Source organism: Dermacentor silvarum, chromosome 11 (assembly GCF_013339745.2).
Source record: "Dermacentor silvarum isolate Dsil-2018 chromosome 11, BIME_Dsil_1.4, whole genome shotgun sequence".
Classification (NCBI taxonomy): Eukaryota; Metazoa; Arthropoda; class Arachnida; order Ixodida; family Ixodidae; genus Dermacentor; species Dermacentor silvarum.
In genome coordinates this window covers 39,274,820-39,289,938 of record NC_051164.1, presented here as the reverse complement: position 1 = coordinate 39,289,938, position 15,119 = coordinate 39,274,820, and the positions used below count along the sequence as shown (strand labels likewise).

The following is a 15,119-nucleotide window of genomic DNA, read 5'->3' as shown; positions in this document are numbered from 1 at the left end:
ACTAAGCATTTAATCGAGGAGTGTAATTAGTCGTAAGTGGGATGAGATGCGAGTGGCCTGTGTCACTGTCGCCACCTGCCATGCTGCCACCAAATGCTTTTTGACTTGACTGATGGTGCGAGCTGCCAGAGTTCAGGAGCGAGGAGAGCTGGGCTGCAGAAGGGAGAACCACCAGCTGTGCGTTGCCCGAGTCTTGGGTGTGTGTTCTGAAGCCGAAAACGCTGGGGGCTAATAGGCCCTGTGCCTTGCGGCAGTGTGAAAGACCAACAAGGAAACCGAGGCGAGGGGCGCATAACAGCGTCGGACGTTGAGAAAAGAAAGGGTCAATCAAGTGTCGATACTAAACGAGACAAGGTCGACATAATTGCACGTGGAATATGACGCGAATAAGATACGAAATGAATGAACAAGAAAAATAAGATTTATAATCAACATCTAGTCATCGCATCATTTGAGCGACCATGTACATTGTCCTTTTCTTAAGCATTGACACAAGCACAGGAAAAAAAAAAAAAAATGGCTAGGCATCAAACGCACAGCCTTTTGATTCTGAGCTGGATGCCTACTCAATTTAAATGCAGAATGTGTGGAATGATGCATAAGACAAGCAGACATCTTGCTTAGCATTCACAGCATTACATGATATCGTATGTAGTGCGGACAGGCTGTCGGTAGCATGCATTCAATTGTGCATGGGAGTGCTTTGCTGTGAATGATTTGGCCCAATTTTACGGTAATGAAACACATTGTGTGTAATTACAGCAGAGCTGTTTAACGTCCAGGTTGATCCCTACGGAGAAATGGTATTCGCAGTTTTGAGTGAAATGAGGAGAGGAGGTGCAGAGAGAGAAAGCAAGCCAGACAGAAAGCGAGAGAATTTAAGAAATAAATAAAAGTTCTTGGCAAGGCGGGATTCGAACCCTGGTACCCATTGTCCAAAGGCGAGAGTCATAACCACTAGGCTATACACCCACGCTTGCAGAACATGGGAACCATATGATTGCGTTGTACCGACGATTGTAACACAGCTTGCTATGGGTGAGAGAGAAAGAAATAGGGGCGGGATTGGAACCTGGGTACTCGCAATACAAAGGCGAGCGTCATACCCACTTTGCTATACACCTACACGTGCAGAACTCTGCTGTTAAATCAGATTTCACAAGCGTGGAACTGGCTTGATTTTTCGCTGGCATTCTGCCTGCTCTACTAAAGTTGTGTAACTTTATTGTTCTTGCATTCTCTGCAAATCTTGCACTGGTTCTAAAAAAAGTAAACATCCCTGTACAACAAAGTAAATGTAGCAAGGTAATACACACTTTACAACACCAGTTTTAAAAGCCACACATCTCCATCCTTTTTTCCACAGGTAAAAAGTTCAAGTAAACAAGTTAGGCCACTGCGAGTGACTGCACGTTATCAGGATTGCCAGGTTGCTGTAGGCGATATCGCAGCAACACTAAAAACGCTTAATTTAAACGTAAAGCTGCCCTTGTATGGCTTTGTGCAAAGTTGTAATTATTTGATGGGCTAGAATCATTAGGTTGATTTGCTTCAGCTAAAAATGGCTGCTGTTTTTCGTCCAGCTAACGACTCGCACTGAAGAGCAAAAGGTAACCATAGTAACAGCCTTTCAACTCAGTGTTACGGCGTCCCGTGTCTGGAGACTACTGTCACACATGATCCTCACTAATACCCTATTTTATGTTTTCTTTTGTAGCAGCGAGTCAAAGCACATTTAATTGCGAGACAAAATAAACGCCCTCCTGGCATCAGAACCGCATATTAAAAGAACACCTTGGGCCGCCCCGTAACCACTGTCAGAGTTGTGCAATTACCACAATGCAGTTATCGTAATGTAATGTGTGTAATGCAGTAGTGAGTGCTTGTTAACTATCCCCCCCCCTTTTTTTTTTACTGTTGAGTGATATTCAAGCCATCTCATTCATGTTGCGTGGTATCATAGAGATTGCGGAGCAATCAACATATTGCGACAAGTTGCTAAAGCGTTGCATCCACGTATCACTTTCTGTGGCTTACTCGAAACACAGAGACAATAAAATTGATAGGATTGTGCACTCGACATGGGCAGTCACTAATCTTACTACAGTGCAAGGACAACAGCACAATGCTAAATGTTGCTGTACTTCATCAAAAAATTCTGACCAGCTTTTACAGTCATTCTACAACCGTGGAAGAACTGGTCTTTAAAGATATACACGCTGTATGCGCACATGTAAACATGTAGGGTGTAGCAGAAGACGCGTAGTGCAATCCACGCTATCCATGGTTCAGCCAATGCCCGCCAGGTGGCGACTCTGCTTGATCTAGTGGCCAATAGGCTCAGCACTCATCTTGCGTTCTCCCTAATTCGTCCACACTGCTAACAATAACCTTGACTTTCATTCAAGGTTAATACTGAATTTCTGGGCAACTGCTCACACAAGTTTCAACAACAGAAGTCAGAGACTCGAATAACAGCACTCCTTGATCTACAATGGTAGTATGTAGACCACACTGACCCTTCTTCCTGGGGTTTTACGTGCCAAAACCAGTTCCGATTATGAGGCATGCCATAGTGGAGGGCTCCGGATTAATTTTGACCACTTGGGGTTCTTTAACATGCACTACTACACAAGCACGCGGGTGTTCTTGCATTTCACCTCCGTCGAAATGCGGCCGCTGCGACTGGGAGACCACTGACCCTAGTATTACACCTTTAGTACTTGGGATGTACTGCTCGCAACCTTCCTCCTTGGTCTTGGATATCAGGTTTGCCACAATGAACGCTTTGACCATTTAAGGATGAAAAGGAAAAGATTTTTTTACATAAAGCAATGCCACCCTAAATGTTTGTGTCAGAAAGCTAAACTTTATTAGAAAATGAGAATATATACTTGCACTGTAATGAAGGTCGGCTTCATTGCACACAGGTGGTTTTCACTGCAATGTTAGGCTTTTTTTTTTTATTTACACGCTTCAACACAATGCACTGTACCGCAAGATTGCTCTCACTAAGCGATCTTGCAAGATCGCTCTCACTAAGCGATCTTGCTGAGTAAGCTCTTCAAATCACCATGCTCTCTTTTTGACAAGACTCGAAGCATTCACTCGTCCCATGTGAATGAAGCACCTCCATATACGTGGTGCCTGGATGGAGGGGTTTTAGTCCCACGGGGGATGCCATTTTGAAATAGACTGTCAGCTATACAACTAAACAAGAAAAGTCTATTCACAACTACGCTCTTCAACAGGCTCCTTGTGCCACCTGGTGTTTAAAGCATCCACAGAGTAACGGACGAGCTCAAATCATCTTGAGGGCTGCAGGAAAAATAAAACAGCGCTGGAAGAGTTGGGCTCGCCCATCTTTATCGCAGGTATGTGCTAGAGGAGCTCAGCTCGTCATCCATACAGAAAGAGTTAAACGTTTGTAACATTTAGTACTCGAAAGAGGTGAGGGATAAGCTGAGAACATCACTAGAAATAAAGTTCTGGCTGTGACACTGGCCTCTTTCCACCTTCACACAAACAACTAGGGGTGCGATCTTGTAATGGTCCAGAAACTTAACCATTTGCTTGAACTCGCAAGATTTGTTTGAATCGTGCTTTCGTAAGTGAAAGCGTTATTTTGAGCAATCACTCGAGGGCAACCGAACAGTTCGTTTTCCAAACTTTTATATAAAGATTGCACCCCTGGGTTCGTAGTGGTCTTTGAAAACCTTGAATGTGAAACTGTCATTTTAAGGCAGTGAAAGCCCTGCAGTATCACGGAGCACTTAAAAATAATTGAATTTCGCTTTTGGCTAAGGTTTAGTGGATATTAATTGTGTATCTGACCACAAGGTTTTTGCAAGCCAAAGATCAAGAGAATCCAATACGTTTAGCATCTGTTCGCGGTAGGGAGCCGTGTTGTTTGTGATGGTTGATGTTCTTGCAAAAAAAAAGCTTAGTGAGCATTATTTTTTTTTCATTATAGGTGCAGTAAAAAAAAAAAAGCATTTACTGGATGTTTAACACTGTACTGTGCTCAAGCTGTGGGGCATCGTCAGGCATTAATTTTTGAAAATGATTTGTTAAGGATTTGAAAGTCTTCAAAAACCCTTAGAACTTTTACTACAAAAAGCTGCTACGAACCTTGCAAATGACACACTAAAGTATCGAACAGTACTTGCAATCCAGCTTGCTGTTCCTGCTCCATGCTTAAAATAAATGTTTACATGAGCACCCGAGACATACGAGCACAGTTGTGTAAAAAGAAAGACACTGACCATTTAAAAACTAGTTTAAAGTTTAAAAGAATAAATGGTCGGCATTTGGTTGCAATGTGGGAGCCTCGTTCACAGTCCAGGTGACAGCAAATTAAGAGAGAGAGAAATTTTTGTTAAAGAGAAATGCTGAAAGGTCGGCCTGAACTGTGTGTTCTTATCTGCTACTCAGCATTGGGGCAGGGGGAAGAGAAAAAAAAAAAGAGAGCGAGAAAGTGAAGCTGATGAAGAGAAAAGGCATGCATAAAATAGAAAAAGAAAAGTAACCGGAAAGACTTATTACAGCATTAAAATTATATATCCAGCTCGGTGTCTCTCAAAAATCCCTCAATGACCTTCATGGCGTGGATCTACCGAAGAGTATTCAAACCTAAAATAAGGTTTCAGAAAGTGCTTGGTTTGCAGTCAATACAAGTCTAAAAAACGGTGGCACATGTCTGCGCAACATTTTTTGCACCTACAGCATCGTCATCAGCCTATATTTATGTCCACTGCAAGACGAAGGCCTCTCCCTGTAATCTCCAAAACCCCTGTCTTGTGCTAGCCGATTCCAACTTGCACCTGCAAGTTTCCTAACTTCATCACCTCGCCTAGTTTTCTGCCGTCCTCGACTGCACTTCCCTTAATTCTCTTGGTATGCATTCTGTAACTCTAATGGCTCACCGGTTATCCATTCTATGCATTACATGGCGTGCCAAGCTCAATTTTTTTTTCTCTTAACGTCAATTGGAATATCGGCTGTCCCTGTTTTCTCTCTGATCCACACCTCTTAACGTTAAGCCTAACATGCTAGGCCTAACCTACAGTATACTGACTACAAACTTCCGCTGTCACCATTGTGAACAAGGTTTCTTTATGGGAACCAAAAACTTCTTTTGTGCTTTTTTTACACGTGTGCAGTCGATAGGATGCTGTCATTGCGATTTAGTGTCTGTGCAGCTGTTTTGAATATGCAATGATTCGAACATAGCATATGGTGGATGTGAAGGATGCACTTGCAAAGAAAAAATTTCCGGGTGCGGTGTACCGGATTTCTAGCGCCGATTGTGGCCAGGTTTACGCAGATGAGATTGGAAACTTTGCAGAAGGACTTAAGCAACAGTGTTATGATGTCAAAAAATAAATTCATCAACAAATGCACTCAATAAAGCTATTTGAATGAATGAACAAATGCTAGTGCTGAACACGCTGAAACCGTGCCCATGAGATTGACTGGGAGAATGCAGGCATCATCGGCAGCAAAAGCGGTCGGATGGTTTGTCCTTCTGGAATCATTACATATTCAAATGACTGTGCAGACGCCACATCACAGTGATGGCATCCTACCAACTCTTTATGTGCGCTTCTGCACCAGCTTTTCTAGACCTATGTTGACTACAAACTTCTGCTGTCACAATTGTGAACAAGCTAGGTTTCTTTATGAGAGCCGAAAACATCTTTTGCACTTTCTTTTAAACGTGGAAAGTTTTATGTGGTTGGTGTCTGTTTTTTTACTAAAATCTTCCATGATCATTGCCGATAGGAAGAGCTTTCGTTGAATCTTCGATTTCAAGCACACAAGACAGTGCCCATCATTTCCTACAAGACTTTCTGTTTGTGCCAATGACACTGCAGAATGAACCTGAATGATTTGGATCATGAAAGTTTAGCATAACTCTGACAGCATGCTCTTGTCCGTGAAAATGTGCAGGAGAACCAGATGGGTAATTTTTTTTATAAAATAAAGGAACGTCGGGAAACTATAAAATGGTTTATTGACTAGGCGTATCACATCTCTTGGCCTGTACAGGCTTCGTATAAGTTAAAACATATCGGTTCAGTCAATAAATAAAAAGCAAAACTTTGCTTGTGTACAAGGAAAAAAAGTGCCATTAAACATCACTGTGTGGCCCTGTTACTTCCTATTTCCAGTGTCCAAGGAGCCCACGCCGATTGATCGCCTGGAAAAAATAAAGGAAAGAAACGCAGAACACAAATCAGACATTCAAAAATAGTGTCCAAAGTGCTTTTGTCTACCACTGACAGAATTTAATGGTGCACACTGCAAGGTGCATGTTTGGAAAAAAAAAGGGGGAATGCTCAGTATACACTTTTTGACATTCAAACAGCTTGCCTAATGATATATACGAGTATTTAAATGAAAGCCCGGAGTCCCGCCCTCCTGATGCATTAATTGCAGTACAGGTTTAGCAAACTATCATCTATGACCCGATGCTTGGAAAACTGATCTGTTCGAATAAGAAAACTCTCTGATCTGTTCGTAGCTAGGCAACTCGTAGAATCTTCTTTTGAGTGGTCCTCACTCCCAGGCAGAGCCTCAACAGGTGGTGCATGTCTGCTGTAAATGCTGGAGCAGAGAATTTTGGACAGGCCACAGGGTTCCCAGATGTTGGACTCCGGGTACCAAAAGGTGTAAGGACCATCCCAGCCTGAAGCCCCCATAAAGCTGCTTATTGGCGAAGGGGGTGATTTAAATTAAGATTAAGGTGACTTAAATCCGAACATATACAGTACAACCTCGCTTATACATTCTGGAAAAAAATGCGAGAAACACTGTACTAACCGGGAGAACGTACGATCTGAAGTCACTAAACCATTTGGCAGACTCAACTGTAGCTGACATTTACATAATGCGAAGCCTTGCATGAATTGTTCTAGCACAAGACGCTGATGCACGCTCAGCTGGCGGGGCCCGAGATGCGCATTGTCATTTTTGATACTTTGGCAGGCTTACGTGTGCGCTCCTCGAATTCGTCGTGGGTCGGCAGCTTCTTCGGGCAGAAAATTCTGTGGGAAGTTTTGATGCGCCCATTTGGCGGGAATCATTGCAGCGTGAGATGTGGACGCATGTCGATCTAGTGGGGACCGAGTGGCCCGAGAGGCGCTTAGTAGTTTTCCTATTCCGTAAAGCCAGCAACGAGAAAATGAAATGAAATCCAGCTGGCAGGCAATGCCGGAATACGATGCCGCCAGAGCGAAATATGACGCTCACTTCATGCTGTGTGTAGCAGGGAACGGAGGCATGTTTGGGTTATAGACTATCAAAACCTGCAATATGCTTCCAATGGCACTATGCCACAAGCACTGTGAAACAAATAGGTGAAAATTCTTATTGCAAAAGCATTGGCGGCAATAACTGTCAATGCGACGTGCAACAGCTCGTGGGAAAATTTGCGGGTACCGGATGAGGGAACTGAATGCGTGGCTGGCAGTTTTCACGTGACACGGGCAAGCAAGTGCTGCGGGGAAGCTACGATCAAAACGGGATCGTATCAATGACGTTCTACTGTAATTGCGCAAAGAAATTTCAATTACTTTAGTTAGACCTTTGAGTTGAGAAATGTTCTGGACATTCTGGCCATTTTTTTTTACTCTAGTTTTGCAATGTGAAATGGGTCTACAGCCGGTGGACTGCATGTCAGACCAGGCATGCGAGGCGCAGCAAGCTTGCAAAAGGCACGCCTCTCGCCCACTTTATAAAACACATTTGACCTAATAAGATTGACATGTTTACAATATTCTCATATGATATCAAATAAACACACAGTTTCATATGCCATATTTACACTGTGTCAGCAGCTTTAGCTCCCTCTTCAGACTAGTTCACTGCTCTTCAATGTTCTTCTTTCTGGGGTATTACGTGCCAAAATCAGTTCTGATTATGAGGCATGCCATAGTGGAGGGCTCCGGATTAATGTTGACCACCTGGGGTTCTTTAACATGCACTCCAACGCAAGTACATGGGCGTTTTTGCATTTCGCCTCCATCGAAATGTGGCCGCCACGGCCGGGATTCAATACCGCGATCTCGTACTCAGCAGCGCAACGCCTTAGCCACTGAGTCAAGGCGGCGGGTGTTCTTCAATGTACGTAACCAACTTATGAAGCTATCAAATAACTCATAAAATTCCGCGTAGATTAACTTATAACTTGCCAACTTGGCTATTATCTCTTTCTTTTTGATCTGTAAAACAAGCTGCTGCTTCTTCACCGAAGTTATTGGCCATGTCATGCTGAATGCGCTGTTCCTCGGATCGCCAAAACCAAGCAGAGCTGTTGTATCTGGCGAGTCGAGGGGTGTCTACCTCGATTGAGAGAGTCATAGAGCCTGTGTCAAACAACAGCCACAGTCTCAACCTCATAACAGCTATTAGGATTATTCGTTAACAGAAACTATAAAGGCCCTTGGTTGCATTAGCTTCAAGAGCCCTTCTGACAAACCAGCAATAAGCCAACAATTGATCTTCACGCTGCAAGCGAAGGCTATTACAAAAAGTTGGCCTGCCTTAGCTTGCTCTTGATGGCCTCCTTCCATCCCCCTGTGCAGCAATCGCCTGCCAGCGTTCCTGGACCACACAAACCAAACAAATGCACTGAATGAAGACAAAAAATTGCTGCCCAACTGTACTCGCAGACAATTTTCTGTGGGAATGAAGTTCCCTTGAAATGAAGCGGAGTGCGCACAACTAATCGCGCTCCCTAAGATAATGTCACATTGTCATTCATGCGAGTTAAAGCTCGAGAAGAGAAAACATAGGCATCTTTTTTACAACAGCAAAACAATACGAAATATACCCCACTGAGTGTTTCCTTTTTCCCTGAGTTCTCGTTTTCCACTCCTGGACAAATGTGAAACTGCCTTACATGGAAGCTAGGCTGGTTCAGTCTTTGCTTTGACAAACCGAAAGCGCTGTCAAACTCTGCGGGACTACTTGGCACAGTAGAACACCCTCCGCCCCTGTAGCTTTCCGTTCATTGCCACACAAAGTTGGTCGAGCGCATAAGGACAAGGAGCAAGCACAAAAGTGAGTAGGGGACACACACACACAATGTCAAGCAGCCAGCCTCAGCAAGCCAACCTCTGACACTGCCCCACCTTACCTTCAAAGACCATTTGCGCGTTGACTTTTGGGAAATAGGCCCTACATGGTTGTCGGACCTTTCAAGGCATTAATTTGGTTTGTGTTAGCTCTTAGTGACGCCCTCGTCGTGATTGGCACTCGCCACCCACTCTCACCTCTACTCTCCCCCATACTCCTCGCGTGCTCGGTGGTTATAAATTACCGCTTGCTTATTGTGTGGTGAGGGCCTATTTCCATGAGCCTTTCCTTGGCTTCAAAAACGTCATGTGACTCTACACCCTAGTCTTTTTCCCTCCTCCGCGACTAAGGAGTTGCATGTTGAATTCTGCCTCCTGTCATTTTGTTGGGACAGATCCTTGACTTGAGGCCACAAACAAAAATGTAATGGTAATACTTTAATCCAGAGAGGTCAGAGCTGGACTTTCAATTAACATGAACTGCAAATATACTACCACGGTTCAAACCCCTTTCTTACAAAACATTCTTGGACATGTTTTCTACGGCAAAGGTGTGACCTGCAGCTCGACCAAGGCCCGGAAGGCAGATACAAAGTAGGGCTTTATGTCATGGCATGCAAGGTGCACGACTCCGATGCATATTGTATCAATGTAAGCTAAACCTAAACAGAAACAAAGCATTACAACATGAACATAGCATGTCGTACAAATATTAATTTTAAAGCTATTAAACAACTGGAACAATGTTAGAAACAATAAAGATGAAAATGGCAGTAAAATAAATAGCATGTGACAATAATACAGTCACTTCAAAGAAAGGCAAAAAAATGCATCTATAAAATCAGCATTAACAGAAAATGCACCATATAAAGTAGACAGATCACAGAAGGATGAAGACATGAATTAATTGAGAGTCGTCGAACAAGGGATGTTGCTGGAGTCGACATTTTGACAAGCGAGCTTATCCTTATCAGGACCACAAATTAAGTCATTGAAGCCAACATTTCGACAAGTGCACAGCTACCAACCCGAGTACACACCTTAGAATACCAAGTGTTTCGTACTCAATCCTATCTTTTCAAATGGCATTTTCTGACCGGAAATTTGTATCTTGGATACTTTAATACTTACTTTCATTTATATGTAATTGGCTTTTACACCAGCTATTGCATTATGGTATATGGGTCCTAATCTTTTGTTTTATTGATAATCTTACGGATGCAGCACAGGAAGGAAAGAGTGTGAATAGCACAAACATTTTTTTTACGTCTGCCTTGAGGACAAGTTTTTTATGGTACACATACACACTTTATTAACGGTGCTTTACCTCTAGATGCAGCAACAAACTTGGAACAGCACGAACTGACATAGCAACACAGTTTTTTACATCACACTGAACTTTTTAGCGACTTAACTGTCGCCTATTTTGCCTGCTTCAGGAAGTCGTAAAAATAAGCTTTCTCCAAGCTGGTACTCCATTGGGTGTCCTTTAACAGTCAGAAGAATTCCAAGGGCACAGTCGGAGACAAACGAGTTCAACTGTTCACCAACAGAATTATATATTTTAAATCTTGAGAAAACATTCATAAAATTGTACAACAAGCCTGAATCCGTAAACTTTACGAAAAAGCAAGGGCAGCATCTGTCAAGTTGCTGCCTTGATAAAGGCATGTACCTTTGTCAAAACGTTAAAAAAAAAAAAAACTTGGTTGCAGCAACATTCCTTGTTAGACCACTGCTCAACACTTCAAGCCTCCATCTTACTGTGAACATGTCTCGTTCGGTTTTCTTGGCAAGGCTAAATATGCACCTGCACAGTAAAACGAAAATAATCTTGACAATTTCGCCATAAGTTATCCCAAAATGATCCCTCTAGTCTGTCGTCAATGGCTAGAGCAATGCCCCACCTACATACACCAGCACGGCAGGTGAGAAAAAACTGGAACCGAGCTATAGTACCACCCCGGGAACCAGCACAAAGCTGGTTTGACAAACCACTCATCACCACTGACCTGGCCTTGCCTCCTGCTGCACCGGTTCGTTTGGGTCTGAGCCTGCAGCAGCAGCAGCAGCATTGTCCGTCCAATACACGTCTGGTACACCGAGGAGGCAGTGCATAATCTGTACGGAAGAATGAGGAGGAAATGCTAATCGGCATAAATGTGAAGTCGTTCATATTTACTGCCCTCCCCCAGTGATTACCACTTTACTACAACCTTTCTGAAATGGCGATACAGCAAACCACCACGCTTTGCAATTTCATCTTTACTTGCCTTGTAGGATTCAACTTAGTTTGAGAAATTTTCATTTTAGAGGCTATGTTCACGAGTAGCACTCAATGTGCGGTTGTGAAAAGGATAAAGCGCATCCAGGATTTCTTTCTGCCGCTCTCTTTGCATCCACTGACAACAATATTTAGCTTCTTAGTTCTATAATTACAAAGATGCAGCCTACCCACCTACCTTAAGTTAATAGTCATTTGCCACTCTCGACAGCACGGTTGTATTATGAATAAGGATGAATTAAAAGCAGCCTGACCTGGTCTCATTCTGAATTTTTGAATTAGAATACAGTCATCTGCAAAAAACCGGATTTTCGCTGGAATGCGCAGCAATATGTTGTTAATAAAAACTGAAAAGAACAGGGGCCCAGGACAGATCATTATGGAATTCCAGATTGCACCATGGAAGTGCCATAGGTCGTATCACCAGTAGTGACTGTTTGACGCCTGCAAGTAGTAGGTTCGCCTCTACCCACTGGAGCAATGAATCATTTTTGAGAATCGGTTTTTATTTTATGGGCAATTTCGGGTGCAATAACCGATCAAAAGCTTTCTCGAAATCTAGAAATATTACATCAATTTGATTGCGTGTATAGTTCATGTATGGTGGCATCCTTTGTATATACCAGCACCTGCCTGGGAACTGAATCAATTGCACCCCCGTGAGCAATAAATGAGCGAACATCTAGCTGACCCTTTGAGATATCAGAAACCTTATAGACATCAGTGAAGAAGCTGTAGAATTAAAACCAAGACTATGGAGCGAAAAAAAAAAAAAGTTTTTCTTGTATCAACACAAGATGGCAGCACTTGCTGGGCAACAGAGTCAAAAGACTGGTGCGTTTTTCAAACATACAGGCATCATCGTAATTATACAGCATCGTCCATTTAGGGACGTCAAATAGCATCATATATCCGTTAAGACCTGCGAAATATTCATTTACAACTCTATTTGCAGTTACTTTGTTGAAAAGGATAGTTAATAGAGGAAAAAAAAATGAAGACCAAAGTTGTCGTTCTTGAATTCCGTTCCCAAACTGCAACATTTTTGCAAGTACAGCCTGTGTTTGTGCAATAAAGTCCTTAAGACTGACAACTGTTCTTTCACAACACAATGTAATTCTTGTTTTTTGATAAGCACTTTAACTATGGTGCCGAGTAGTCGCCATCAAAATGCATGATGTCACAGGAACTTCCAAGACAGTGAAACCACTTAGAGCAACTGCCGGCCTTGATTGCTAGACTAAACCCACCTGTTGCTACAATCCACCACCACCATCACTGGTCTTTGATTTTTGCATAATTTCCAGCTTACCAATTATCCAACCACGATAAGACCAACCTTTCTTGGGATCTCCAAAATCCTTCGTTGGACAGGCCACTTCACTGTAAAGATGGCGCATCGTACCGCTTACAGTAGAACAGCCTAAGCATGTTCAGCAAATGAGAACCTTTATTTAACATGAATTCAGGAGCTAATTAGGGAAAGACGTCACTAATTTTCTCCTGCACACGCTGTCCGATGGAAATTGCAAGTGCAACCAACCTTGTGGCATTGAGGCACATGGCCTGCTCTGATGTGAAAATTTGTGAGCGTGTGCTCACAAATTTTGCCAGCGCTCCATTTCCATGGCTAGTTCTTACCGCTTGCTATATTTAGTGCCACCAGTTGGTGCAAGCGCAAACATCACTGCACCTAATTTTACGTTTCTTTTCCTTTGCAGGCCCCACTAGTGCTGCTCGTCAAAGGGTTTCATCTTTATAAGTGTCAACTGCCACTCACCACAACTAAGTGGTGAGTGCTACGTACACTCACAACACTGCTACTCACAATAAACACTGCTACGTGCACTCTTTGTAAAGCAACAAATGAGCCACTGGGGACCCCTAAATTATCATCATCACATCATCATTATCATCATAAGAAACATATAAAATTGGACAGGACATACAGAATCTTTCGTTATACAGGTAATTTTGTTGAAGAGACTGCACGGTGCGCAGCGACAATCTCACCAGATCCTGCAGGGGCCTGTCCCGCTCATGTACCTCGGCGGTCGGGTTGCTTTTGGAACAGCCCACCACCACGGGTGCAAACACAGTTGCCAGCTCGTCGAGAGATCGGCCATCGCCGCCAAGCGATGTGGCCGACACACTTTGCAGGTGTACCAGTAGCCTTGTCAGCACGGCGCGATTGGCAGCTGGCAACCGTCGTGTTGCGTCTAGGAGCTTCCACGCACGGTTCTCCTTATCCTCATCGCCTGTCACTACAACAACAAACAGGAACCAATGGGCTCTGTTAGACCACGTAAGTGCTCAGCTTTGGTTTGTGGCATCATAGATGGCATCATAAATGGCTTCACCAAACAGTCACAGCACTTACACTAGTCACACTGGTAAAGGCAGTGGAGCAATCAATATTTTTATTTTTGAAAAATTCGGAAGAAACAGTGTCCGAGTGCAGCACAATGCAGTGCTGTTTGTAATTTCCACTCCAACCTAAAGGTCCCAATTATTCTGTATGAACAGCTAACAAATGTAATCTGGTGAATATAGTTTCTGTAGCCCTATGACAGACAGTTATAAGAGCGACTACGGCTATGATCCACCAGCCGCAAGGTATGATGACAGACAGAATTCCTAGATGGACCCAGCATTACAGACAGACTTAAAGGAAGAACCAAAACTGTTGGTGGCCAGTTAACACAATAAAATGCTGCAGTTTGTATGCCACTGGACACTAGCAGTTTTAGTTATTCCTTTTCGACCGACTCAATGCTGGGCCCATCAAGGAATGCCATTTGTCAGAATGTCGCAGCATAAAAAGAAGCGTACACGAACCAAGGACACACGACATAACACAGTGGCGTTTCTGCACACCCTGGACAGGACCGAGCACAACCTGGACGGGGCCGATTGCACAAAGCCCACCTGCTGCAGTGGCTCAGTGGGTATGACATTATGCTGCTTCTCATGCTCACAGCTAAATGCCATAGCCACATTTCAACGGGCTGCCGCAAACACACCCGTGTACTTAGATTTAGAAGCACAGTAACGAACCTCGGGTGGTCAAAATTCATCTGGAGCACCCAATTATGCGTCCCTCATAATCGATCATGCTTAGTGAAGTTGATGTGAAGGAGGGTTGGTAGATGTCACCTGCTGTCATTGCAGATGCGCTCTGAACGCAAGTGACATAAACAGCTTGAGTGGCCAAGCATGATGGGCAGGCAAGAGCATCCCTTACCAGCAGCCTCGGCAAATAACGGCCAGAGTGACTTGGTGATAATGGTTTCCCGCAGGGCAGCCAGGAATTTCATCAGAGCTCCACACACCACTGGCAAGCTGTGACCACTCTGGACAGGCAAAAGACAAAAGCAACGCAAATAGTCTGAAATATTAGCAGTGAACTTACAACCTTAATTTATAATTGTGGACTGTCCCCAGCATATATCATATTTAAAATACATATAATTTCTGGTGGCTCAGTTTGTTCATCATAAATGGTGACCAGCAGCATAAATGGATGGCCCTGAGTTTGTCTTGGATTTATTATAGTGTTCATGGCAATCTTTACGTAGTTTTCTTTTCACTTCTGTTTCCTTTTGCACATCCGATCTGGAGAGACACAAAGCTTCTGCATGTGTTCTTAGATTCTTAAACTAAAAATACCAGTTGAAAACTCGGCATTAGTCAGAATTCTTCTGTATGAACAATTGATAAACATGATCTGGTAATTATGGCAATCAAAAAAAGGC

The 15,119-nt window shown here is 43.3% G+C and overlaps 1 protein-coding gene across 1 annotated transcript in view; it reads right to left on the bottom strand.

Moving 5' to 3' along the window:
• Nucleotides 1-5,996: 5,996 nt before the first annotated feature.
• LOC119432523 (uncharacterized) overlaps nucleotides 5,997-15,119 on the bottom strand; it is a 23,527-nt gene continuing 14,404 nt past the window's right edge. Inside the window, exons 10-14 of the mRNA XM_037699689.2 lie at nucleotides 14,609-14,717; nucleotides 13,378-13,628; nucleotides 11,093-11,201; nucleotides 8,547-8,607; nucleotides 5,997-6,202 (exon numbers count right to left, since the gene is read on the bottom strand). Of these exons, the coding sequence (XP_037555617.1) occupies nucleotides 6,157-6,202; nucleotides 8,547-8,607; nucleotides 11,093-11,201; nucleotides 13,378-13,628; nucleotides 14,609-14,717 (576 nt within the window). The 3' untranslated portion in view covers nucleotides 5,997-6,156. The remainder of the gene's footprint in view (nucleotides 6,203-8,546; nucleotides 8,608-11,092; nucleotides 11,202-13,377; nucleotides 13,629-14,608; nucleotides 14,718-15,119) is intronic.